This window comes from Sphaerodactylus townsendi, linkage group LG14 (genome assembly GCF_021028975.2).
Source record: "Sphaerodactylus townsendi isolate TG3544 linkage group LG14, MPM_Stown_v2.3, whole genome shotgun sequence".
Lineage (NCBI taxonomy): Eukaryota > Metazoa > Chordata > Lepidosauria > Squamata > Sphaerodactylidae > Sphaerodactylus > Sphaerodactylus townsendi.
The window spans coordinates 2616878-2643938 of NC_059438.1; the positions used below are offsets into that span (position 1 = coordinate 2616878).

General features: G+C 42.5%; 1 protein-coding gene across 3 annotated transcripts in view; it reads left to right on the forward strand.

Annotated features, from left to right (window-relative positions):
* The window catches only part of CDH8 (cadherin 8), a 260317-nt gene that overhangs the window by 194680 nt on the left and 38576 nt on the right, over positions 1–27061 (forward strand). For all 3 annotated transcript variants that reach the window (XM_048515478.1, XM_048515479.1, XM_048515480.1), the window contains exon 9: positions 22602–22723. In XM_048515478.1, coding sequence (XP_048371435.1) covers positions 22602–22723 — 122 coding nt within the window. The remainder of the gene's footprint in view (positions 1–22601; positions 22724–27061) is intronic.

Consider the following 27061-nt stretch of genomic DNA (forward strand, 5'->3'; position numbering starts at 1 on the left):
GTATTTCTTTAACATCTGAATATTGTTCTGTGCATTGGGTACACATAAGACTAGGCGTTTGCTCGTTTGCTTGTTTTTTAAGTGTCGGCTTCAAGTTAGGAACACAACAACCTCTTATTTATTTATTTTCCCCTAAAGTCCTTCTTGAAGAAGAAGTTTACAATGTGTCAGGAAATTCTCCTCTACAAACCCCAGTGAAACGGATAGGAACTGTACATGAGCAGTACAGGCAGTTCTGTTCCAGCAAAATAAGGCAATTAATAGATTGAGCTCAAGCGCTGTTTCTCTGGAATTGTCACTTGCACTGTGTCACAGCTTTTGCAAAAAAAAAGAGTGACCCGTGTGGCATCTTTTAATTTCTTTACAAAGCATGAAAGGGGGGGGGATTGTTCTCAGTCCTACACCCACAATTATTAGCTAGCTTTTGATCTTACTTACCCCAGATGAATGGAAAGTTGGTAGCATTGGAAATCCATGAACACTGAAAATCTATGATAAAGATGAGGGCATTAGAATCAAGCATCAGAGGGTTTTTTAAAAAAAGCATAATGGAACTTAAGTATTTTTAGGCATCACATGAACCATAGCATTTATCACCATAGAAAGACTATTTTTTCCTGTGGAAAGTCTGTGAAAATAATGATACCAAATGGAGCCATGTATTTGAATTCCTGCTGGTTACACTTTCTGGAGTTCTACCATAATTATATTACATTTGCAATGAAACAAAGGCTGGAATGTGCACTGCATCTGGAAAATGTTTGCTTAGCTGAAAGGGAATGATTTGTGTCTGTGTGTGTGTGTAGATTTCAGAGATGGATTCATTGTGCTGGACCACATTTGCAGCCAAGTGCTGTGGTATTTTAATTGTGATTTACACTTGTGAGAAGTAAATTCCGGCCACTGAACAAATTGTTCTTGCTGAACGTGCGAGAAATATCATCATTAGATCTGATAAATGGCAATCTCAACAAATTATCACTGAATATTTATCAAGTATTTTAATTACTGAAGAGTTAGGAACATAGCACACAGGATGGAGAGTGGATGGCAATTTCACACAATTAAATTCTTATAAAGTCTTGAGAAATATAGACGTTCTGGGCCACAAAATGTCTTTGATGCTAGGGTTGCATCTTCATCCTTCACCAGCCTCATGGTCAGCTTCGGCAAGTTTAGTTCTTAACCAAGATCTGGCAGCACCAATGCCAAGTACAGGATACCATATAGGCTTGCCAAGGTTGAACGAACAAGAGATTGTGAGCCTTGTTGAAACTGAGGCCCTTTCCGCACACGCAAACTAATGCATTTTCAAACCACTTTCACAACTATTTGCAAGTGGATTTGACTATTCCGCACAGCTTCAAAGAGCACTGAAAGCAGTTTGAAAGTGCATTATTCTGCATGTGCGGAATGAGCCTGAGGTGACAGTGAATCATGTACAAGTAGAGTTGTCAACCTCCAGAAAAAGCATGGCAATCTGGAATTACAACTGATCTCCAGAAAACAGAGGTCAGTTCCTTTGGAGAAAATGGCTGCTTTGTAAGGTTTATTCTATGGGAATATACCCCACTGAGGTCTCTCCCATCTCCAAGCCCTGCTCTTCCCAGTCTCCACATGCAAAATCCAGGAAGTTCCCAACAGGAGATGACAACCCTGTGTGTAGGTGGGGGTTCACACAAGGGAGTCCTTTTCCGTGCACTCTGAAAATGGCACACCACAGCAAAGGCTGCTAATTATTTATGGCATTTATATCATTACACATACAATAGTAATCACAGATTCATTTACACAGAATGATAATTCCATTTCTGCTAAGCAAAGGTACATGGTGGATAGGTCTATCAGTGGCTATGACCTAGGGCAGTGGTGGCAAACCTTTGGCACTCCAGATGTTATGGACTACAATTCCCATCAGCCCCTGCCAGCATGGCCAATTGACCATGTTGGCAGGGGCTGATGGGAATTGTAGTCCATAACATCTGGAGTGCCAACGGTTCGCCACCACAGACCTAGGGTGACTGAAGGGGACCTCCACATGCAGAGGTAGTCAACCTTTGAATGTCAGTGCCAGGAGACAATATCAGGAGAAGACCTAAGCTTCCATGCCTGTTTTTTGGTCCTCCAGTGAAACTGGTTGGCCACTGTGTGAGATGGGATGCTGGATTAGATAGATCACTGGTTAGATCCAGAAGAACTGTTCTTATGTGTTTGTTGTTCTTATATGATGGTAAGCCAGGGGGCACAATATGGATTACTAAGAACAAATGAGCCTCATCATGGCTAAGTACAGATTTGAATGTGGGCCCTTCCAGTCAAAGTTCAGTACTTTAGAAGCAAGGTCTTCTGCCACTATGAGTGGCAGTCACACAAGCCGGCATAACTTTTAAGTAATGGAGGCCCAGTTCTGAAACCACATCAGCTTAACGGTCATCTGATTCTATGGTGTCTTATTCCGTGTTGTAACGTAGAACATGTTGTAAGTCTGGCAACTGAGCAAAAATATATTTTTCTTCCCCCAGTCAATTTCTTTTTCCTGTTTGGCAGCTCCACTGATATGAAGCATCACATTGATTTTGTAAGACAAAACAGTTTGCACAAAAGGACTTTGACCTCACTTCAAAATTGTTCTGAAGTAGCAACTAGAGGTGTATGAGAGAATTTCTGTTATTAAATCACAGCAAAAGGGAATAGTGAAAATTATTGGCCCTGCGAATTGATTCCTTGATGCTTCCTTCTTTTGAAAAGAAATTGTATCCAGCTTCACTCTAGGGGAAAGGCCCTCTGTGAGCTCAGAGTGATATTAAACCAGTACATAAAGAGGGATCAGGCTCCAAAGAGAGCTGGCTGCTTGGCCAATTGACCTTTTTCATATCTTAGGGACAGGCCTTTTGTGTTTGGAATATATAAAAAGTCCATTTTATTTTTTTGCCATAAACCCTTGCATTGTAGATGGCAAGGAAGTGGAACTGCACATCATTTCGATTATGGTAAAGGCAATCTCTGATTGAGAATAAAGAATGTCATGTGTTAAGCTGACCTTACCCTGATTTGGATAGCCCAGCCTAGCTGAGGTCCCTTCAGCACAAAAAAATGTACAATGGGTTGCAGTCGGGATAGCAACCTGTTTTCCCGTTTTTGCGTTCACATGCATCTGGGCAGGCAGCAATTGGAGCCCATGCAAACAATCTAGGTTGCTGTAGCCCCTTTGCATGGAGACATGTCTAGTAAAAAAAAAAACTTTCCACATATGCGTAGCTGTGCAGACATGCACTAATGAACCCCCACAGCCATGCTGATGTCCCACCTGTGTAGCTATGCAGATGCAAACTGTGAAATTAAAAAGAAAAGAAAATGGAGGTGAATAAAGTACTTCCTGCCCAGCTGCACCCTGGGATTGTTGAAAAGACTTGCTTGCTTAGCAATTAAAAAAAACTGGTTTGGGAAAAATAACATAAGGAAGACTCACTTTGGGGGCAAGATCTGTGCTAAGTCCCCCACCGCAAAAACCAGTTTTTTTTAACATCCTACACCCACAATTATTGGCCCGTGCGGAAGGCACCTCAGTCTCATCATGTCTTGGAAGATAAGAAGTGTTGGTCCTAGTTACTACTTTGATGGGAGACCACTAACGAACTCCAGGGTAGTTATGCAGAGGCAGGCAATGGAAAACCACCTCTGTTCATCTCTTGCCTTGAAAACCCTTAGAAGGTTTGCCATAAGTAAACGACCGCTTGATGATTCTCACCACCACCAAACTGAACATGGAGGTTTCTACTGCTCAATATTTCACAGAGCAAGAAATTAATTAGGCAACCACAAATGCATTTATTTACTTCACTTTACCTCACTTTTCTCCTCAGTGGGACTCAAAGAGACCACACTCTCCATTCCTCCATTTTCTTCTCCCAGCAATCCTGTGAGGTAGGTTTAGCTGAGACTTTGTGACCGGCCCAAGGTCACTCAGGAAGCTTCTTTGGCAGACAGGGATTCCAACTGGGGTATTCTAAATCCTAGTCTGACACTCTGACCACTATACCACTGGGTGTAATAACCATCTAATAATCATGTAATAACCAGGTAATACTCCAATAACAACCAGGGCTGACCCTGCTTAGTTTTTGAGATTTGATGATATCATACTACCTTGTGGTGCTTAGGTCAGGATGTGATACTGTTAGTTCTACACTAATCATGACGTATTTCAGTCACCTGAATTTGATTTTCATCCCTGCTTGCTGATGAAGTAGGTCCTTATCCTCTAAACCGAACACTAATAGTGAAGTTGTTAAGGAGATAAACATGGGAATGTACATCTTATCTTCTTAACTCTACATCCAAAATCAACTACTACTTTTTTTTAAGGTATGGAAACCAGAAAATAATTAGATGGAGAGAAAACATAATATTTTCAAAAATGTTTAGTTGATTTTTCTACCCACCCGCTCCAGGATAATTCCATTGATTGTAGTGGCACTCTTCCAGATGAAGTGGCTTTTGAGAACATCAGTTTGAAAAAATGTTATGTTGGTTTATTTTCCCAACTGGACCGGCACTTTTTGAAAAGTGATTGAGGGTTTATTGAAAAGTTTGTCATTGTTATTTCTTTGCAATGAAAGCAGTGAATATAGCGAAAATCACTGAACCAACAGAGCAATGATTGAAATCAGTTGTGTGTGTGTGTGTGTTGAGGAGGATGACGTCACAGTAGTACATAGCATTCCAACTAGAATATCTGATATCACTGAGGCCAGTGAAGAGTCAATGCAGAGTGAAGGTAATTTTCCACTTGGGGTGCAATGTTACCCCCCCCAAAAAAAATTCCAGGAAGATTACTTTTTGTTACTAATGAAATTGTTCGTGAAAACTGAAGTCCCGCCATTTTATTTTCGGTTCAGCTGTGTGACATGCATTTGTATCTTGGAAGAGTACACATCCAGAAAAAAAAAATAGGATACCTCTTTTCATCAAAAGTGATTAATTCCCCAGCTACAATGAGCAGTTCTACTTTATCGCTTCAGAGTGTTGCAATCAAGTTGAGAGACATTTGAACATCATCAACAGGAATGCAGGGCGCAAGCTTGAGATTTACAGCATAGTTGTAACAACAGACGTCGAGAGCATTGCTAAATGTTACAGGTGAAGCGGAGATCACTTGCCACAGGGAGACTGTTTTCTGCGGTGTCTCTTTGACAAGTTTCATTTGTGTATCGGCCATAAACATACTAGGTGAAAGAGAACTGGGTATGGGAAAGCTTAAAGCAAGTGGTCCCTCCAGTGCATTCTTCAGCAGTATAGTTATTTGAAATATTTTACCATGCAAAGTTCACTATCTAAGAATCCCTTTGAGCCATTCACAATGCTCCAGTTCATGCTCCTGAGTATTTAGGACTATAAAGTTGCCCTCTCAAGCATCATTGAACATAGAAATAAACATGTGCGTGAAAATTCTACTTCCTGGGTTCAAAATTTTCACAATTGTCTACATGTAACAATTAAATGTCCCTCCCCAACTCATGTTGTGTACATTCCCTTTCAATTTCAATAGAAAAAAAGAATACACTTGTGTGCTATTTCTGTTACTGTAAACTAAACCACCCATGGTTTCCACCTTGTTTTATTTCTAGAGTGATGTCTTGACGTTGAATCATTTTTAATGGATTGATGCAACAATATATTTTGTGAGCGGAGCCTGAGGAGGGTATTGGGCAGGAGAGGGACTTCAGTGAGGTATAACACCATGGAGTTCACCTTCCAAAGTGGCCATTTTCTTCAGGTGAACTGATCTCTATCGCTTGGAGATCCGTTGTAATATGGAGATCTCCTTCCAGTACATGGAGGTTGATAACACTAGACGATGGTCAACCAAGGAAGCTTTCTGCCCTTATCCTATTCTTCTTTGATTATATTTTGTGTGATCAATTTAGTTGTTCTTGCATGTGTTCTTTAATGTTCAAAGATTTCACATTATTTCCACCTGGTTTCCCTTTCTCCAAAATTCTGCATTGGATTATTCTGAGTAAAGTTTGGTAATTGTTTTGGCCCATTTTAACCTGTCACTTTTAACATTTAGTACCTTCCGGAGCGATTGTGATTTATTCCTATATGTGAATTTTCACAACACTTGCATAATTCATGATTGAGTCTTTTAAAAATACGCATGTGGAAATCTCAAGCCAACTTCAAAATGCTTGCCTTTAAACACAGCATTTCCCAACTGCATTCTTCAAAGACTTCTAAAATGATAGTAAAAAAAAATTCCTCTTATTTAAGGGCACCTTGACAAATTGGGAAAACAATGGGATAAGGTTTGGGTGTAACAGCAAAGCTTAGCAATGACGATAAAAAATATTGGGTGGAAAACCTAAACTGACTGAAAGAAGTTCGTCTTTAAACCCAACATTGAAAATGTTCAGCTGTTGCAGTGATGGTGAACCTATGGCATGGGTGTCAGAGGTGGCACTCAGAGCCTTCTCTGTGGGCACGCGCACAGAGTTTGGGACGCTTTAGTTTGGAGAGGAGGCGGCTGAGGGGGGATATGATTGAAGTCTACAAAATTATGCATGGGGTAGAAAATGTTGACAGAGAGAAATTTTTTTCTCTTTCTCACAATACTAGAACCAGGGGGCATTCATTGAAAATGCTGGGGGGAAGAATTAGGACTAATAAAAGGAAACACTTCTTCACGCAACGTGTGATTGGTGTTTGGAATATGCTGCCACAGGAGGTGGTAATGGCCCTAACCTGGATAGCTTTAAAAGGGGCTTGGACAGATTTATGGAGGAGAAGTCGATTTATGGCTACCAATCTTGATCCTCCTTGATCTGAGATTGCAAATGCCTTAACAGACCAGGTGCTCGGGAGCAACAGTCGCAGAAGGCCATTGCGTTCACATCCTACATGTGAGCTCCCAAAGGCACCTGGTGGGCCACTGTGAGTAGCAGAGAGCTGGACTAGATGGACTTTGGTCTGATCCAGCTGGCTTGTTCTTATGTTCTTATGTTCTTATGAGTTTGTCATGTGGGGAGTGGAAAATCACCCCCACCCCCGCACACACACATCTAGGCTGGCCTGGGCCGCTGAGCACAACGTGCGCACACCGCGGTGAACAGGGAGGACTTGGCTGGTGGGCCTGGTGCCTGTTCTCCAGGTGGCTGCTGCCTGGGGTAGGGGGCACAGAGGAGGCTGAGATGCTGGAGAGACACAGAGCGATGGGCGCGGGACTTGCTGGAGGCTAGAGCAGGCTGGCCCCTGCTCGAGTGGGTGGGGCGGAGGAAGAGGGAGCCAACCAGTTTTTTTTTCTAAACTAAACCTCAGAATTCAGGTTAAATTGCCGTGGTGACACTTTGCGATAAATAAGTGGGGTTTGGGTTGCAATTTGGGCACTCGGTCTCAAAAAGGTTTGCCATCACTGAGCTATTGAATTACTCCCTGGCTTTCTTTGTCTTCTAAATAAATAAACTCTAGGATTTATCAGTTAATAATTTTTTTTGGGGGGGGGGGGACTGCTTAATCCCCAAATTGAGCGGGGGAGGGAAAGAAAAGGAGTATCCCACTCTGAATGCTTTCAGCAAGGACTAAGCAAGTGTTCCACACTATTAGCCTTTTTTTCCTGTCTCCCACACTGATAGTTCTATCTGGACTCCTGCCAGGTAGCATCAGCATAATGAGTGTTTATCTTCCCCCTTTTCATCTGGAAAGCATATAAGACATGCAGTACTATGCACTTCACCTGATTCATTTGCTCCAGATTGGAAGAAGTTCCTGTGACTGAGGCACTATAAGATTTTGCCCTATCAGGTATCTTATTAGGGAATAAATTTGGATTTTTGTGGAAATATAGCAATAACCTAGATATTATATAAATTCTGCCCCAGTTTGAAATAATTAGTGATTTTGTTTATTTATCCATGTATTTATTCTCTCTTTAGGAATTGGCATGATTGGCACATTCTGTTATACTCTTTAAGAGGACATGACTTTGTATGGAAGTCCTGGCTGCCAATTTAAGCAACTCTTTAGTAAGGCCCTTTCTGCATGGTTGGGCGAGCAAGGGTGCACAGATAAAGTTGCAGTCAGTGCACCCCCGGGGCCGTTCGCACGCCATTCTGTGAACAGCCCCAGTGCCCCAGCGTCTTGGGGGGCCACCTTTGCACAGGGCTGCCACTTTTTTCCCCGCTCTTATCTCTTCTTGGCTGTCATCACTGTAAAGACATGCCCCCGTGGTCATGGCGATGCATCCAGGGACGGAGGCCATGGGGGCCTGGCTTCTGTACAGTGACGGCAGCTGAGAGAAGGTAAGAGCAGGAAAAAAGTGGTGCAGAGGGAAAACGCCGCCTTCCACATGGTGCTGTTCGCTCGGCACCGGGTGGAAGATACTGCTTTCCAAAAAAACCTCGTTCATTGAGCGAATTTTGAAAGCAGCATTTTCATGCCATTTTGTGGGGGGAGGGTGAGCACAATGGCAGCTGTGCAAACAGCGCCCCAAGGATGGTGATTTTACCATCCCTAGGGTGCTGTTTTCTGCCCGTGCAGAAACAGCCTATGTCTCTTTCTCAGCAATTGTATGTAGTAATTATTCATACTGTATGAAATTGGCTAATTATTTTTTCCTTTTTTTTTGTTTTTAGACAGATAATTTTAATTTGTAGTCTGGTATTTAAACATTGTATTACTGTACTACTTTTGACCACAGAAGAAAGCTAGTTGGCTAAAATGCACCTGTTTTTAAAGGTCAAAAAAGCATCCCATTGAACCCTTCTGTGTATTGTAATTGTGATACTATATGTATAAAGTAGGCTATTATGCTCCTTTTACATGTGTAGATGATTTTAATTTGTAATAAATACATATGTGTTTTTGATATTTAGTAGTTTTATATTTAGTCACCTCTTAAACAATCTCATGACCTTTTAGGTACTTAATTCTAGTTTTATAGGGTTAAATCTGTTCCTTTTGTGCTGTAAATGAAACAAGTTCAGCAGCTGGAATTTCTTCCCTTGACTTAAACAGAACATTCAAACAGTCAAAGTTTGAGCTGAACCAGAAAATATGCGAAATTATTTTATTTCCTTACTAGATAGGTTCAATAAAAATGCTGTAGTTGCATACTGACAGAATTTAACTTTAAGAAGGCAATGGACCATGAAACAGTGCCCTTAGTTTCAACTCTATGTAGACATAATCAGATAACTCACTCTTTTCCTCTGCGTCCAAACAACATGGGGATTTTGGAGTCACCAGAATCATAGAATTCCAATAAGACTGTAATCAAGGTGGGACAGGTGATTCCCTGACCCAGTAGAGAACTATTTCACTCTGTTTCAGATTCATAAGGTCATATTTTAATTTCTGATGTGGCAGTTGAGCCTGTTTTTTACCATAAAGGCAGCTCCGTAGGGCAAAAGAGGGATGTCATCTGTGGGGATGGCTGAGGGGGGATGGCAGCTGCTCTGAAGGGACATTCCCATATTACCCTCCGACCTCCAGAGCAGCACTGGAAGGAGAGGGGAGGGGAGGGGAGGGGACGTGAAACGCGGCACTCTCATGCACGAAGCCGCCTCCAGTTCAGCCCCTCCACTCACCTTTCTTTCCAGTACTGCTCTGGAGGATTGGAGGGACACGCCCACGCTACCCTCCAACCTCCAGGCCATGCGGAGCCGCAGTATAAGGCTGAAAGAGCCGCATGTGGTTTTGAAAGCAGCGTTTTGCAGACCCCTGTTCTAGAATGCTCAACTTGGGTTCTAGTGCCTTGGGGACAGAACAGATAGGCACCATGACCCAAAGGGAGCATTCTGGAATGAAGAAAGGTTAGTATCTGGTGGATGAATATACAGTTCTACTGTCATCTTTCTGTGGAAAACGGTATAAACTTGCCTGGTCTCCTCCTTGGTGGGAGACCCCCCCCCCCGGAACTCTCTGCTTTTCCTGACACTACTTGAAAGAACATTGGAAGAAAAATAAAAATAAATAAATTGCTCTTGAGCCAGCATTATTTTTAGGGAAAATAGGAAGTAATGTCATACCTCACTAGGAATCACCAGGAAATATATGGTTTTACCATGGATTTTCCAGTGATTCCTAGAGAGTTACAATGTCACCTGTTGTTTTTTTTCTCGGCAGTGATGTCAAATCATCGCCCATCACCTCCACCCCAAGTTTCCCCAGACTTCCATCAGTTGCCAGTCCATGTACGGCAGCTGTGTTTTTGACAGTGCTTAAAGTGGATTGTGTCAGTTGATTACAAGCTGCAATGGCATTCTCTCACAGGGCAGTGAGTACAACAACAGAATGGCTGCCATAGGAGACAGATCCATCAACAAAATGATGCAAAGTTAGGATATGTATAACTCTGGCTGCCCAATCTGAGGTGCGGAACAAATCCCCCTCTGGTTGTGGCACACTGCTGCAGCGGCATGGGTTTATCATGTTTGCCCTTTGCTCCCTGCCAGTGCAAAAAGGCAGATTCACTAGCAGAGGAGCAACTCACTGAGCAGCCAGGCACCATGCAACTCTGTACCTCCCAACCCCAAAACCACCAATTGTTTCCAGGCCCACTAGCGCAAAAAACTGAGCCAGCATGACTGGGGCCATTCTGGGGGAGGAATGTGGGGTGGAGCCGACCTTAGTCACCTTCCTTCCAGCCTTTGCCCTCTGAAAAGCTGGTACTGGGGGCATGGGCTTATGCCATCCTTTTGGGTGGTGTAAGTCCTTAGAGCTCAATGGAGGGCTCTTTATTGTTTTCTGCCTCCATGCGCTGTCAAGAAAGTACCAAAGTGGTGCTGCATCCTGCCCCTGGGGCTTCTGGATAGTAACTATTCAACATTTTGGTCCGAAGCTCTGTTTGACAGGATGCCTTTCAAAATAAATATACTAATTAAAAATATTTCTCCTTATACACATGGTAATGCAGTGAAGATCCTTGTGCTGTGGTGGCTGAAGCAACTTTTTAAAAAATCAGCACACATAATCAGATTTCCAATGTCCATACAGTGACAAAAACCCGAGTTAGCCCACCCGCCCCAGCCGTCTTTTCTGAAAACACTTGCAGTCGCCATGAAAGGTTTAAACAGGAGTGGATAGAATCTGTTTCAGAGACAGGAATTTTTGTAGCCACAACATTCAGTAGCATGCTTAGCTAATATCTGCTCAAGGTTACACAGTGTACCAAAGCAGTGCATTTATTCCTATGAAATTCATTGTCTCAACTGAAGGCTGAAAACTTACAGGATGGTTTTCCATTTTCTGTCAACCAGCCAAAAATGCTTTTTATGGTTCACCAAGAATATAAATACAGTAACTGAACTGCCATGCTGTTCATTCCGTTACAGAAGAAAAGGTTATCTTTCAATTATGAAATATGTGATTGTGTTGGAATACAACGCAAGAACCACTTAAAATGGAGGAGCCATACAGCAAAATTAACCAGGATATTATTTTTTCCCAGTTGCACATTTATTATCATGTCACAGATTATTTGTTCTTTCCTTTACCTTTTCCATCTTAGTTTTTTTTTCTTTTACTGAAAAAAAAACCTGCTAATGCAATAATTATTATGAAGGATTGCTCATTTCTCCCTCCACACGCACACGCACATACAACTTGTAGAATTGATTTTCCTTTAAACATTAGCAGATTTCACTACAATCATTTCTTCTCCTGGAGAGAAGGGAGCAGAGTGTCATTGAGACATCTGTTTAAGCGTTTTAAAAAATCCAATGTGTCATTCCTTCAGTTCATGAGGAGTCACTCTTGAATCTGTCACTGACAACGTTCATTTCATAAAATAATTGTTACTATTTGTCAATGGTATAGCAATTTCCTTACAGAACAAATTCTTTTACATCTCCTATTTCACTAATTTTTCATGATAATCTTAAGAGGAGGTAAGCTATTATTAACCTCGTGTTTCCAGTGGAGAACTGATGACAGAAGGCAGTACCCTGCTTAGAGCTCCGCAGAATCGAAATGAAAGTCAGTCTTTTCTTCTTGACATCACGCTGGCTGTTCCGTACAACCCATTTAAAATACTGTGCAAACGTTTTGAAAAGAACTGTTTTGGCTTTTTGGTTTTGCCTGCATGGGGCAGAAAAATAAAGCATTTCAGGTGACAACGGTTCTTTCCTTAAAAACAAACAAATAAACCATGATGTCATATCTTCAAAGCTTTGAAGACTCAACATTCTCATATCGTGTCTACGTAGCTTCGAAGATACCTCGCACAAAAATTGAAATAAAAACGCAGAAAAATGACACATTCACCTAATCGACAGGCAATACTTTATTTATTAGTGAATGGCAATGACAGAAATGGTGGGCAGCCATGATGCTCGATGAGGAAATGTCCATAGGACACTTCGGCAAATGGCGGACAGCATAGAGAAGTGGCAGGAAATGGTGGGCGGCAAGCACCGGAGAAATGAAAGGGAGAGCTTCAAAATCACTTGGGAGAAATAACATTTCTCCTGAGCTCTGAATTTCCAAATTCAGTATGTGCTTACAAAGCAGAGGACATCTCATTCACAAATATTACGTTGGTATCGTTCCAAACAGATAAATGTATCAGGAAAACCTGTTCCATTGGTAGATGCAAATTAGGTGTACACAGCCGCAAATGAAAGTGGTTAAGAACAGTGGACTCTAGTATGGAGGGCTGGGTTTGATTCCCCACTCCTCCACATTAAGCTTTTTGGGTGACCTTGGGCCAGAACTCACTCAGACCCACCTATCTAACAAGGTGTCTGTTGTGAGGACAGCAGCAACTTAACTGAGGTTTAGACTTTCCAAAGAAGACATGTAAAAGAGGGTGGCAATCAAATGGCCTTCAGAGTTATCAAAGTACAGAAAATGGGATGACGGAACACACTCATTTCCATAGACAAACATGGCCACACTGCAGACAGTAATATTTCAAAGTGGCAAATGTACCATATTCTTCATGCGACTCATTGAAAGAGACATCCTTAATGTGTTTTTTTCTTTAAAACCATATTTGCCATCTTGTTTCATCTAGGAAAAAGGGAAGAAAACCCCACTGTTCATTCCTCCTTGTTTATTCTTCATATATTGGCTACAAATTTTAATATAATTCTCCCAGATCCAAGTCTAATATTTTAGGGACAACAGAGCTTAATATTCTGTTTTTATAACCTTTAAATTGGAATACTGATGAGCTTTTCAAAGGTATACCAGATGGGTGGCTGTGAACAATTTAGATACAGTGTTAGGAAATCTTCAGTGCAGTTGATGGTTTCACCATTTTTTTTAAAAAAAGTCACTCCTAATTGAAAGGGGTTGGGAGTGGAGGCAGAAAGGTTCCACAACTACAGAAAGTCTTCATATGTTCCTGAATTTGATTGGGTCAGTGAGGAGGAGAAGTTACTTCGGAGCTTTAGGGAATTATCCTTTAGAGAAATATTTAAGTCACATAGATCCCATCACTTGTTTTTGTAATTCCTTGTAGGTCCACAGTTTGTAGAACTAGATCAGGGGTCCCCAAACTACGGCCCGGGGGCCAAATGTGGCCCCCTGAAGGCATTTATCTGGCCCGCCAGGCATGGCGGTGATGGCTCCATTCATGTGCAGTGAGGGCTCGAGGGAGAGGAGGAACCGGCCCCAACGGCTGTTGATTGCAATTACATGATGGCACCCCCAAATCTCCATGAATTTTCTGACCCAGAGTTGGAAACCTTACACATGACAACTCCTGCTCCGCCCTTCCCTCTCGGCTACTCCATGTGTTGCTCTCAGGCTTTCTGTTCCGCCTCACTCCCATTGGCATCAGCCAGGCTGGTGAATCGCTCGCTGGCTGCTAGGGAGGAAGAACCCAGGAAGATACCTGATCCTGGGTTAGATGGAATGCTTCATTGGGAAAGTTCTGCTTTTTTTTTACAGGGGAAGGTATTCCACAGCCTCCCCGACAATATTTGGAGCCCACCTTGTACTTGACATATTTTGGTCACTGTTCTAAAAATAGACCATGACAGAAAGGCTGAAAGGTGAAATCAAACATTTTACAATCATTTGTGCATAGGAATTTGTTAATAGTTTTTTTTAGTCCAGCCCTCCAACAGGCTGAGGGACAGTGAACTGGCCCCCTGTTTAAAAAGTTTGGGGAACCCTGAACTAGATATACACAAGTTGCAAGTTAAAGGAACTTGCAAAAGCAGCCATCCCATTCACCCTTCTCTTTGCTTCCTCTTCTTCCTCGTACCCCTTGTCTCAATTTATCAGTCTTTTGATCAGTTTTGATCAGTTTTAATCAGGGAAACATTGTGTGGCAAAGAATTAAATCCCCTTTCTAGACCAGCATAGCCGAGAGTTGCCTTAAAAGCAATTGCACCCCCTGGGAGATGTGGGGATCAGGATGTCAGGATGTTTGCTGTTGCACTTACTCCTTGATGGCACTTCCAATGCAAACCCAGAAATGGCATAATTGCAATGGGGCAACGCTTTAAGATTCACTCCAAAGGGTTTTACCATAGAGTTTTGGGTGCATTCTAGAGCATTGCCCCAAGGCAGTGATGTCGTTTCTGAGTTAATGCAGATGTGACACTGATCGTTTTGCCCATTTAGCTCCCAGTGCTCCACAGAGCAGCAGTGAGGGCCAGGGGTTCAAATATCTGGCACCACTAGCACAACTTCCATCTGAGTGTGTGTGTGCGGGGGAGGGGGGAACTGCAGCTTCTTTTTGGGACCAAAGATGTGAGGCAGTCCAACAAAACACCAACATCACAAGTTAACTGAACTTTTTTGTTGTTCACTTTGAGTTGTTTGCTCACACAGATATCATTGCATTTATTATTGCACTGAGTTAGATGTTCCATGGAGTGGAAACTCACTGTGGTGAAAATTGCAAGCCCAGTCTCAGGAGACATGACTGTCTCGGCAATCAGAGAGGGAATTATGCCAAACTAGGAGTGTGATGCCCTCATTACTGTTCAGCCGATCTGTTGGGCAATAATCAAACGGATTGCTCAATTCACAGAGGTTCAAAAGTAATTACACTGTAACTATTAGTTATGACTCAGGAACAAGCTGCAAAGCAGTGCAATACTCAACTTAATTACGCGAAGAGGAAGAGAGAAGTTGCATTAAAAATAGTTTGCTCAAAGCTTTTCTGGGAGAGACTGAGTAAGCAATGTCTTTATGCATTCTCTGCTTATTTTGAATATATTTAAATAGAAATGCTGGCAGAGTAAGTAACTATATTTAGAAAATGTCTGCCTGTTTTGAAGGTATACAGCAAAGGCAAGTGGCATTGAGGCCACCCAACTGTTGGGTTGGATTCAGTCAATCTTACCCAATTGCTCTCCTGAGGACATTCCTTGGTTAACGTGCTTTTTGTACAAGCAGGTCTCATGATCTCTCATGCAATATTTTTGATCTCAAATGGTCTAATGGTCCGATGTGGTCTTTCTGACCTCCTTCCTTTTCTCTCACAGTAAAGCTAGTGAGATGTAACCTGTTGCGTTCCTGATCTGCTACAGCTTCACTAACAATTTTCTCCTTCCTCAAATGTTCCCGATCAGTCAGATATCACATAGAGAATAGGGTGGCATCAAAATGACTAATCAGCTAATCAGATTTACCGATGTGCTGAAATCCCTGGAAGCTTATTCTGAATGAGGACAAAGCTTCCTGGACTGGTCACATGAGTGACCTTGGTAAGGTCCAAACATCATTTCTCCAGGCCTGGTGCAAACTTGTAATATGAACCCATTATAGTTGTTGTTCTTACACTGAGGCTGTTTGCTCCACAGTGAGGTCTCCCTGCATTTCACTGCTTACAACAAGGAGATGTCCCACTGCTTGCTCTGATCCTAGCTGCCATTTTGCTTGTTCCTGCTTCTGTATCACTCCAGGACATTAGGTTCATTGCTGCCTTTTTTTTGCCCTCTTTTTATTTATTTATTTTTGGTGATTTATTGTTCTATTACTCCTGTGATAGAACATAAGTGTGTTTATGTGTGTGTGTGTGTGTGTGTGTGTGTGTGTGTGTGTGTGTGTGTGTGTGTGTGTGTGTGTGTGTGTGTGTGTGTGTGTGTGTGTTTTAAAGAAGACCCGTTGCTCCCCTGGAAATGCCTGCTTGAGAGTGGGTGAAACTACTTGTGCATGGGTGGGGGGAAGTGGAGAGGAGCCAAAAGGACAAAGCAAGCAGAATGAACAAGTGGTCTCCTTCACTTTCCCTGCAGAGGCAAGGAAAGATCTGTAGTTTGTCTGCTCTTGGAAACTGCAGGACTTATTGGATTTTCAGCTCAGTGAGTTTGGGCAGGGGGGAAAGGTATCTGTAAAGAAAACTCTGCCCTGAAGGGAATGTACACTCACTGCAGGGAAGACCAAAAGTGTATCATAGGCCAGGGATACCATCCCCATTCTTGTCCTCCCCATACAGTTTTATGATATGAATGAAAAATCTATTTTATTTCTGAAATCCCTGTTATCTTCTAGCCTTAGTTCCCTGGAGCCCTGGTAAAGTATGTTAGTTCCTCCTAAGAAGAGAAGAAGAATTGTTTGGATTTATATCCCCCCTTTCTCTCCTATAGGAGACTCAAAGGGGCTTACAATCTCCTTGCCCTTCCCCCCTCACAACAACACCCTGTAAGGTGGGTGGGGCTGAGAGAGCTCCAAAAAGCTTTGACTAGCCAAGGTCACCCAGCTGGCGTGTGTGGGAGTGCACAGGCTAATCTGAATTCCCCAGATAATCCTCCACAACTCAAGAGGCAGAGCTGGGAATCAAACCCAGTTCCTCCAGATCAGAGTGCACCTGCTCTTAACCTCCTACACCACTGCTTCTCCCTAAGCAAAACCTATGTCCGCAATTCTAGGAGAAACATGTTGTTTTCATTACTTATATTAAAACTTATATTCTTCCAACATGATCCCCATGGCAGGTTGAAATACCAGATATTAAAATGTAAAAACAATCAAACCTAATAGAACAAGTAGTGATTCCTTGAAGCTATTTCAGCTTGAAAACAATGGAGCAAAGGCAAGTTTTAACCAACACAACTTCTACCTCACAGTCTGTGGACCCAATCTGAGGTTGATTATACACTGCTTCTCTGCTGTGCAGTGAGCAAACATTTCCTTTGTGGCAGAGATTTCTGTACAGATGCACTTACACTTACGGTGCTGCTGATTTTGGAAGCCCCACGGGTAACGAGAGCAGGGAAACCTGATGTTTCCTCACACTTTGGGATTTTAATCCTTCTGGGTCAATCCCCCATCAAAGCCAATAATGAAGATTGCCATGGGAGGGGGAGGGATTGAGACCCTCTCCCCCTGCCCACTCTTTGCAGGGATTGACACCGAAATCAGATTCTGCTTGTGTGTTAATTGCTCTTTTAAAAAGCTTTCTGAGTGGTCCAATCACAAGATTTCCAGCATCTGGTATAGCCTTGTCTTCAGAAGACTTTGCATTGCAATTAGGTGGGTGATTTTGGTTGCGAACAGAATAATTCTACCAGTTAAGAATCATATTTTCAGTACTGCAGCTTTTCTCTTTTAAATATTCCACCCGTATAAACCACCTCAGCCTTACCTTCTTTTATCACCAAACTTGTCATAGGATAATGTATTTCTACAAATGAGTATTGTAGCAGTTACCTTTTTTTTCAGATTAAAGATTTGTAAGGGAAAGGGCAACATAAAAAAGTATAAAAACAGAATAAAATCAAGTTATCACACAGAGGGGTTATCTTGTTAGATCCCCCCAGATACTATCTTGAGAAATGTGTACTGCATAGAAATAGTAATGTTGCAACTATATTGCAATGACCAAAAAGCAAGTAGGCATACGGTACAGACTAGTAGATTATGGGAAATTGGAGACTGCCTCTATATGCCTTCATCTGGATATACTCACCAGTAAAAAGTATCCATGTGTGGCTCCACTGGATAAGAATGCAGATGGGAACGTGAAAGCAGTACACAACTGACTGACAGCTGCCGTTCCTGATCAGAAAAGCAAAAACCATGATGATCTTTTTTATACTGGCTCAGGGTACAAATGCGTGATAAATGCAGTTGCCTGCTCCAGGTTGGAGAGTTCCTGGCTATTTGGGAGTGGAACCTGGGAAAGGTAGAGTTTGGAAAGCAGAATAACTTCAGCAGAGTACAATGCCTTAGGCCCTTTCTGGATGTGCCAATTAAACTGGGATAACACTGGTTAAAAAAAACACCCCGGGTTGGTGGGGGGGGGGACTTCACACAGATCCCAATCCTAATGCGGATCCACTCCACGTTCCCCCCCCCCCCGGGCTTTACAAAAATCGCACTATGTGTGATTCTTTTGTTTTACCTTGCCTTGCAGCCAGGGCTGAGTGAACGGCCGTGGCTTCAAAGCACGTTATGTGCTGGGGGTGGGGGGAGGTGTTCTTACCCTCCGGGCTCCTATCTGCAGATCCACACCGGCATTATTGGCTCCAGCAAGGCTCTGGGGAAGCTTGTGTGCCTGTCTGCCTAGCTGCATTGGAGGGAGGTAAGTTCCTGAGAAAAGGGTTAATTAATCCCGGCTGTAACCAACTCAGATTTTGCTGTGCAGAAGGGACCTTGGAGTGCACCCTCCAAAGCAGTCATTTTCTGCAGGAGAACTGATCTGTGTCGTCTGGGGATCAACCATAATTCCAGGACATCTTGAGGCCGCAATTGGAGGCTGACAACCATAGGTGATAAATTCTACACAGTTACTTGAAAGTGGATGAAACTACAGCGTTCTCCGTTGCTAAGAGGACAGCACTTATAAGTTTATAAATACTAAAGAAAAATAAAAACTTTGAAAACCATAAAAGGGGGACGGACATAATAAACAATACAACTGGTAGTTTGAAGGCTATAGCTGTCAAATCAAATAACTGAGCTTAGTTTATTGCATGGATCATCCTGTGATGTACTTAAAGTGCAGCTACACAGAACGTGGCTGCATTGTATGTTATGTCAGGATTCAATGTTCAATGTGGCCTGGGAATTTATGCAGGTGGAATGAAAATACCATCCACACATGTGCGCGCTCACACACACACACACATATGGAGGTGCACATGTTTCTATGTGCCCAGATCCACAGGTACATTTTCTCTGTTGATCAGGAATCTTCTGTTTCTGTGCATTTGCACCAAATTTCCCTCTTATAATGAGCAGTTTTTATTTAAGTACCACTGCATCATCAGTTAGCACATAGCCTACTATTTGTACATAGACACGAAACATGTTGTTTGTGTGCATAAACTTCATGGGAAATACAAACCAATCTGTAGAACCTCACTGAAAAGCAAAGGACTGAAACCACTGGCAAATACAAAAGACAGGTACAAAAAGAAATGAAATCGGGGAATATTTGCTTGCCCCATTTGCAGCTCTGTATGATAACTGTCTAAATGAAACAAAACTCATTTTCATTGTTTTATAATGTACATGGTTAATCATCTAGGGATATAGTCTCATTGGATATTTTCAAACTCGGTGGGCTGTTCTCTGGTGTTTAGTAATTTTTAAAAAATTATCATGAAATTTCTATTTCTAATAACTTTAGGTTGAATGTTTATTTTTCACATGAAAGACAAACATTTTGGGGCCAGTCACAAGAGGCATGAATAATTTCTTCAGAAGCTTATCTAATTAATTACATGCCTCTGTAATGTCTATAAAAGTTGAACTTCCATCATTTCATTAATTTAGATAAAAGGAACTCTTTAGTGTTTAAATGTGACACTTGGCTCTGAGAATTCAGTGCCTCCATTGTTCACACCCTTCCCTCCTCCCCCTTTATGAAGTTCATTTAAATAAGATGTGTTTGAAATGTTTGGAATTCACAGTATGTGTGCAACAGCATCTCTGCTACACCCAAGAGAAGAGCATTGTTGTTCCATGTTAAAAATTCCAGCAAAAATAATTCATTGTATAACTCAAGTGATAAATTGTGAAATTTGAAGACGGATTGTGTTTACCCTGTGCTCAGTTCTCATTCTTTGTCATGGTCAGGCTCTTGAGGGAAAGAATTACTTGAGTTCCTCAGGAGAGAAAAGCAAAAGGATGTAGTAAGTTTCAGTTGCTCTTGGTGTCTTTCAAAACTGTTTGGAACTAGAAAGGAAGAGGTCACAGGGGCAATAATAGAGCTTAATGGGATCAAACTAGTCCAGGATCTTGTTTGGTGCAGTGTCCAACAAACAAGATGGGAAAGCTGAGGCCTTCCCCCTGATCCTCCATCCTAGGACTGGCATTTATTGAGGGAAACTCAAATTTGAATCATTATCTTAGGCTGTTTCCACACAGCCAGAGGCAGCAGCTTCCCACCGGCATAAATGTAGCCAGTGGAGCATTGGGACCATTTGCATGGTCCCATGCGGCCAGTCCCAACGCCGCCACTGCCCGCAGAGGTGGCTCCACACTGAGCCACCCAGGGTGTCTGCGCTGGACTTACCTTGCCTTCCTCTGCAGCTCCGGGCAGATGGAAAGACACGCCCACGCTGCCCTCCGACCCGGAGGTCCAGCCGCCCAGAGCTGCAGAAGAAGGCAAGGTAAGTCCCTCGCAGATACTAGAGGGGCCAAAAGCGGCGGCCTCATGCCAGTGCTGCAGAAAGATGCTGCTTTTAAAAACCTCACTCAGGGAGCGAGGTTTAAAAGTGGCATCTTCACGCCGCTTGGGTGGGCCCAACGTGGTGCTGCTGTGATGCAACAGCACCTGCTGTGTGAACAGTGCCCCAGGGATGGTGTTTTAACCACCCCTAGGGCACTGTTTTCCACCTGTGTGGAAACAGCCTAAGGCCCCTTCCGCACATGCAGAATCATGCACATGCAATCCACATTCACAATTGTTTGAAAGTGGGTTTTGTTATTCCACACAGTAAAATCCAGCTTCATAGTGCATTGAAAGTGCATTATTCTACATGTGCAGGAGGGGCCTAAGTTGAATCCTGGTTTCACAAATCTGCTCACTCTTCCCTGGCATAATGCAGAGCACTTTAGAGCACATGCCCAACACAGGAAGATCAGGAATGATCTTGCTAGGACGTCTGTCTGCTTTTATTGATTTCAGGAAACTCTGGTAAGCTTCTGAGGAATGAGTTAATTATTGCACAGTTTGAAACTAATTGGACAAATTGCTTAAATGGCAAAGGTCCTCAAGCTGATGGGTACCATCACAGCCATACTTTGGGCCAGAAGTCCTGGGCCCCTACTTGTGAGCTCAGATGGATATATTCCAAACATTCATTTTCACACATGATGTGTGCATTTGCTTCTAAAGGCATGCACTCATGACCATTCATTCCAGAGTCTAAAATTATCATTTTTCCTCTCTTTTAAAAAACATACAATAATGATAAATTATAAATTAATGTATGGTCAACTCTGGCTTGCAATCTGACTGTGGCATGCAACTCAGGACATGGTGACTGGGCAACTTATTCTGCTGAACAAACTAGGGCCCTTTCCGCACGGGCCAAAAACGATGGCCTGGGGGCGGTAAAAACGCCGCCCCCAGGCCGCCGTTTGCTTACAGGGCGCTTGCTGCTAAGCTGTAAACGAGCAGCTTGGCGCCGACCCTGACTGCGCTGCCCTCCCCCAGTGGCGGCGCTATCAGGTCGCTTCTAAACAAACAACCCTTTAAAGGGTTGTTGTTGAGGGGAAAGCGTCTTTTCCCGGCTGGCGCTTGGTGCGAACGGCAAGGCCACCGGGAACACGCAGCTTCCCCTTCCCTTTCCCATAGTACCTCTCGTGTCGCCGTTACCTGCTGGCTCTTCCTAAGTCCCTTCCTTCGCTGTCCTCCCACCCCTGGAGGTCGGAGGGCAAGCGTGGGCGGCGGGCTGAGGAGGCCAGCGAAAGGGGTGGCGGTTAACGTAGAGGTACATGCTGGGAAAGGGAGTAGAAGGGAAGAGGCGACTCCATCGCGGAGCCGCCTCGCCACGTCATCTGCCGGCCTCTCCAGAGGCCGTCCGCATGCCTGCATGCGAACGGCCTCCGCCTCCATGCAGGCGGAATTCCTGCCGGCGTGGAGGCGCCCTTACGGCAGTGCGGAAATGGCCTAGGACTTGCTTCTGCATAAAAAGGCATCTTTTTTTCCCCTCTATCAACTGTGCTTTTCACCTTTCCTATAAAAAACTGATTAGAATGCCTCTGTTGGAGGAGGGTTTTTTCCCCTTGATTTTTTTTTTGCCAGACTGAAATAATAGATGAGCAGTCAGGCCAGCTAATAGAGTAAAATGGCAGAGATAAGCAAATAAAGAAATCCTGGTTGTTTACAGCTTCCAATCCTCAAGTAGAATGTCCTTTATCAATAAAATAATACAAACTTCATCAGGACGAAAAATCTGCCCATTTAGTTCAAGAAGGTTTTCATCAAGCTAATCTCCAGCAAACGCTGTTTGCAGTAGGGATTTATTTGTTGTCTTCCCTGTTGTGAAATGCCGCCTGTTGGCCTTTATCCCACCCACCCCCACCCCATTCTACCACTGGATAAAACAACCCAATTATCAGGAGGAGAAAAGGCACAGAAAGCTTTCTGCATGAGTGTCTATCTACCTCAGGTTGTTCAGGTCACTGGAATGAAATGAAGTATGCTTACCTCTTTCTTTTTTTCCCCCACTGTGTTTTTCTTCCCTTAGGAAACCCCAGTCAAATATCCCGTGTGCCTGTTGCTATCAAAGTCCTCGATGTTAACGACAATGCTCCTGAACTGGCGTCGGGGGATCAAGCATATTTGTGTGAGAATGGGAAATCGGGAAAAGTAAGTATCTCTGATGTTGTAGATCCTGCAGTTGTCTAAAACAATTTCCCCTTCTCTGCCATTCAGTAAGTTGTAAATTTCCCCATTAGATATTACTTTCGTTTGTACAATATATTTAGGATTATCAAGATAGAAAAGTGGGACACGACTATGACTATAAATTACAAATTAATTTAATTATTCTTTTTAGTCCTTTATCTACTGCTGCTTTTAAAGGTTTTAACTGTTTTTATCTGTATACAATGGTTATCTTGTTGTACACCGCCCAGAGCCCCTAGGGGATGGGGCGGTCTAAAAATCTGAAAAATAAATAAATAAATAAATAAAAGGCCATTAAGTTGGATCCAGCTAGGGTTTTTTTCACTCAATCTCACCCAGTTCCTTGCTCACTACAGCCTACAGTCCCCAGCCCACAATGTGGATAAGCCCGTCCTGGTCCATGATTCACAGCATAGCTCTATTTTTGGTGGTTGAAGGGAACCTTTTCTTCTTCACCAGCAGAAAATCTGATTGGATCCTACCCATTCTTCCAAATATTTGAACAGAATGAGTGCTCACACAACAGGTGTGCGAGGCTCTTCATGCGATGAGGGGACCTTATAAATTCTATTACGATCTTCCGTGGACTGTGGATTATTGTCAGAAGGTATAATCTCATTCATCCTGCCCAACTGTTCATATTCCTAGATAGGCATGGAGATATCATATGTAGAAGAAGAAGAAGAGTTTGGATTTATATCCCCCCTTTCTCTCCTGCAGGAGACTCAAAGGGGCTTACAATCTCCTTGCCCTTCCCCCCTCACAACAAACACCCTGTGAGGTATTAGGGTGGGAGCTGAGAGTAGTTCGAGAAGCTGTGACTAGCCCAAGGTCACCCAGCTGGCATGTGTGGGAGTGTACAGGCTAATCTGAATTCCCCAGATAAGCCTCCACAGCTCAGGAAGCAGAGCTGGGAATCAAACCCGGTTCCTCCAGATTAGATACACGAGCTCTTAACCTCCTGCGCCACATGTAAAATATAACACAGATACGTTCAAACTATGCACACGTCCCAGTTAATAACTCAGGTGTACCTGGGTGTAAAGTGACATTAAGTGAAACCTGACATATGGTAGTGACCTTGTAAGAGACAAATAGAGGAGGTTTGCCATTTCCTGCCTCTAGGTAGCAACCCTGGGCTTTCTTGGGGGCTTCTCACCCAAGTATGAACTAGGATCCACCCTGCTTAGCTTCCAAGATCTGAGACTGGGCTTGCCTGGGCCATCTGGGTCAGCATCAGGTATACTTGCTGTTCACAAACTATCTGTTTACATTTGGCAGACAAATACTGACAACCACATCCTCTACTATTTCTGCTGTCCGCATGAGCTTTTGTTTCATCTAAATATTCCAAACAATACTGTGTTTCAAATAGTATAGTTTTGCTACATCTTTCTGTTTACCTATTTAGTCTGGCATATTCTGCTGCATTTTAGTGTTCAATGTGTATCCGGGGGGACAGATGCTTGTGATAAAATAAATAACAATTTAACACATGAAAATAGGAAATATAAACTGAGGGTTTATTATGTTCCCTTGTGCTATTTTAAAAAAAAATCCAGCACACCAATTTATAGGAGCTAATCCAAGCCATATGTGAATATAAACAGCCATCTTCTGCTTTTTCTTTGGTTTGTTTCTGTTATGAAGTATTTATATTGTTTTTGCTCCATTGCAACAGCATATGTATGCAGAAACAGACATCATCTTTAATAAACTGGTAGGGGAAAAGAAAACCTAAATTTCTTGCCAAGAAATCATTAAAAAAAACCCTCCAGTGTTCTCAACACTGTTCTCATCAGTAATTTTCTTGGTAACCCAGAAATAAAGATCTCTAGAGCCTACCTTACTGGATTCTTAGGATTATTGAGGTGATGTATGTGCAGGCCTTGTGTGTGTGTAAAGTGCCACCAACTCACAGCAAACTTATGGCAACCCTAGCAAGGCGCTTTCAAGGCAAGTAAGACGTAGAAGTTGATTGTCATTGGCTTCTTCTGCAGAGTCTTTCTTGGGAGTCTTCCATTCACTTACCAACCCTGCTTAGCTTCTGAGATCTGATACAATCAGGCTATACTATATCATTCCATACACCTCCATATATAATAATAATAATAATAATAATAATAATAATAATAATAATAATAATACACATACACACATATTACACAATAATATGTATGTATGTATGTAATAATAATAATAATATGTAATAATACACAAACAAACGGGGTACTCAAGCTTGTGACTGATCTTCCAAGGCCATGCACCCCTATGCAATTTCTGTAATAACATATGGAGTTTTCAAGGCAAGAGATCAGCATTTGTCCCTCTGGGTAGCAAATCTGGACCTCCATGATGGGCTCTCATCCAAAGATTAACAATGGTCAACCCTACTTAGTTTCCAAAGTCTGGCAAGTTCAAACTAGGCTGGGCTATTTAGGCTGCAATATGCCATTAGCTTGATCCAAATGGCCTTTCCACAGAGCTGCCATTTAAACAAAAAATAGTGGGAAGTCTGTCCAAAGATATCCTGTTTTCACAAGTGGTATGGGTATAACAGGTGGCACAATAAACCAAATTAGCAGTGTCATCGGATGGGAACAGAAGAACATAGGGTCTTGGTTAGCTAAAATCAGGCATATAACGATATAACCCTTTCCGTAATATAACGGTCCCATACTTTGCACATGCCTTGTGGCATCATTGCCAGAAAAGTCAGTTGTCAGCCTTCTAGGTCTGTAGAGTTTCTTAACTTGCTTCCTGTTCAACACAATTGGAGGGATCTCAGTAATCCACAGGTTTTTAATAAGGATAATTAAATGATGCTGTTTGGGCAAGGGAAAGATAAGGAAGGAAAAAATTGGCAAAAGGTATAGGTTTCATGTAGAAAGACCACAGATGTATGGCTCAGTCATGTGATGAGTCAGACTATTGTATAATTTAACTCAGTTCCCACCCCCCTCCTACCACCACCCCTGGCTGGAAGCGGCTCTCCAGGGTTTCAGTCAGAGATAAATCATTCTTGCAAGCTAAGATCTTTTTAACTGAAGATGCCGTAGATTGCATCTGAGACTATGCACACAAAGACTTTGTGGTCTACCGCTGAGTCCCTTTCCTGACATATTTTGGCTTTATCCTCTGATTCTGAATCCACAAAATTTGCCTCATCCATAAATAAAAAAAAACAACAACCAAATTTGGGTGAGGTTGAATGAAATAAACAGGACCTAATCTCCTAGGAAGCAGTGCTATACAAATGAAACAGAATAGTTTATATTATCCAGCTTGTGAAGACACTGAGTGATGGAAATCCACAGCTTTGTAGCTACCTAATTTATTTCTGGGTAGTGACATTTTAATTTAAATAAACAGCAGCTGACAGCATGACACTACAGTTGTTAATCCAGCTATTCTTCTGCCTCATGGGTGTTTGGCATTAAATTCATCAGTTACCCAAAGCAGCTTACCTGACAATAGATTTTAGGACTTGTGTCTTATCGTAGGGCTGTACAAGACCCTGGTTGTGCCAAGATTTGATTGTTATGAACAATCCACATTTGTTTAACCTTTGTGCGGTTGGTTCTACAACTCTGGCCTCTTCTAGTTACCCAGTTACCATGAAACAAAAATAAAATGTAAACCTTCCATCTGGTCATTGAAGAATGAGATCCTAGCAAGCTGATTGGAAATATACCGTATTTAGTTACTTGATTTATACCTCACTTTTCTTCCCAGTTGGGATGCAGAATTGCTTATGTTGTTGTTCTCTCCTCTGTTTTATCATTGCAATATCTCTATAAAGTATGTTTGGCTATGAGTGTTTGACTGACCCAAGATTACCCAAGGCAGAGTGCAATCTATCAGATCCCAGCCCAAGCTAGTCACTACTTCACCCTGGCTCTGAAAATCATTCTAAATTCAACTATCCTGTATGCCTCAACTATCTTTCTTCTTAAATACTTGGTAATATGAGAATTGTAGCTGTTCAGGCCATAGGCCTGGGATCAGGCTGCATTACAAACCTGATGAGGGCACATTGCCCATGCTCAAAACAAGATCACTATCCATTCATTTATTCTGAGCACAGATGAAATTTTAGCTGAGATTGACGTTAACATTCTAACTTATTACTCATCAGCCTATCATCATTCCTCCTCATTGCAAACTTGATGGTCCCACATTGATTGGGAGGATAGATATGCACATAATATTAACATCTAGATAAAAATAAGGTCCATTCAAAGGCCTGAAGAGCAATGAGCATGCTCACTTGCCCACTTTTACAAGCCATGGACTGTT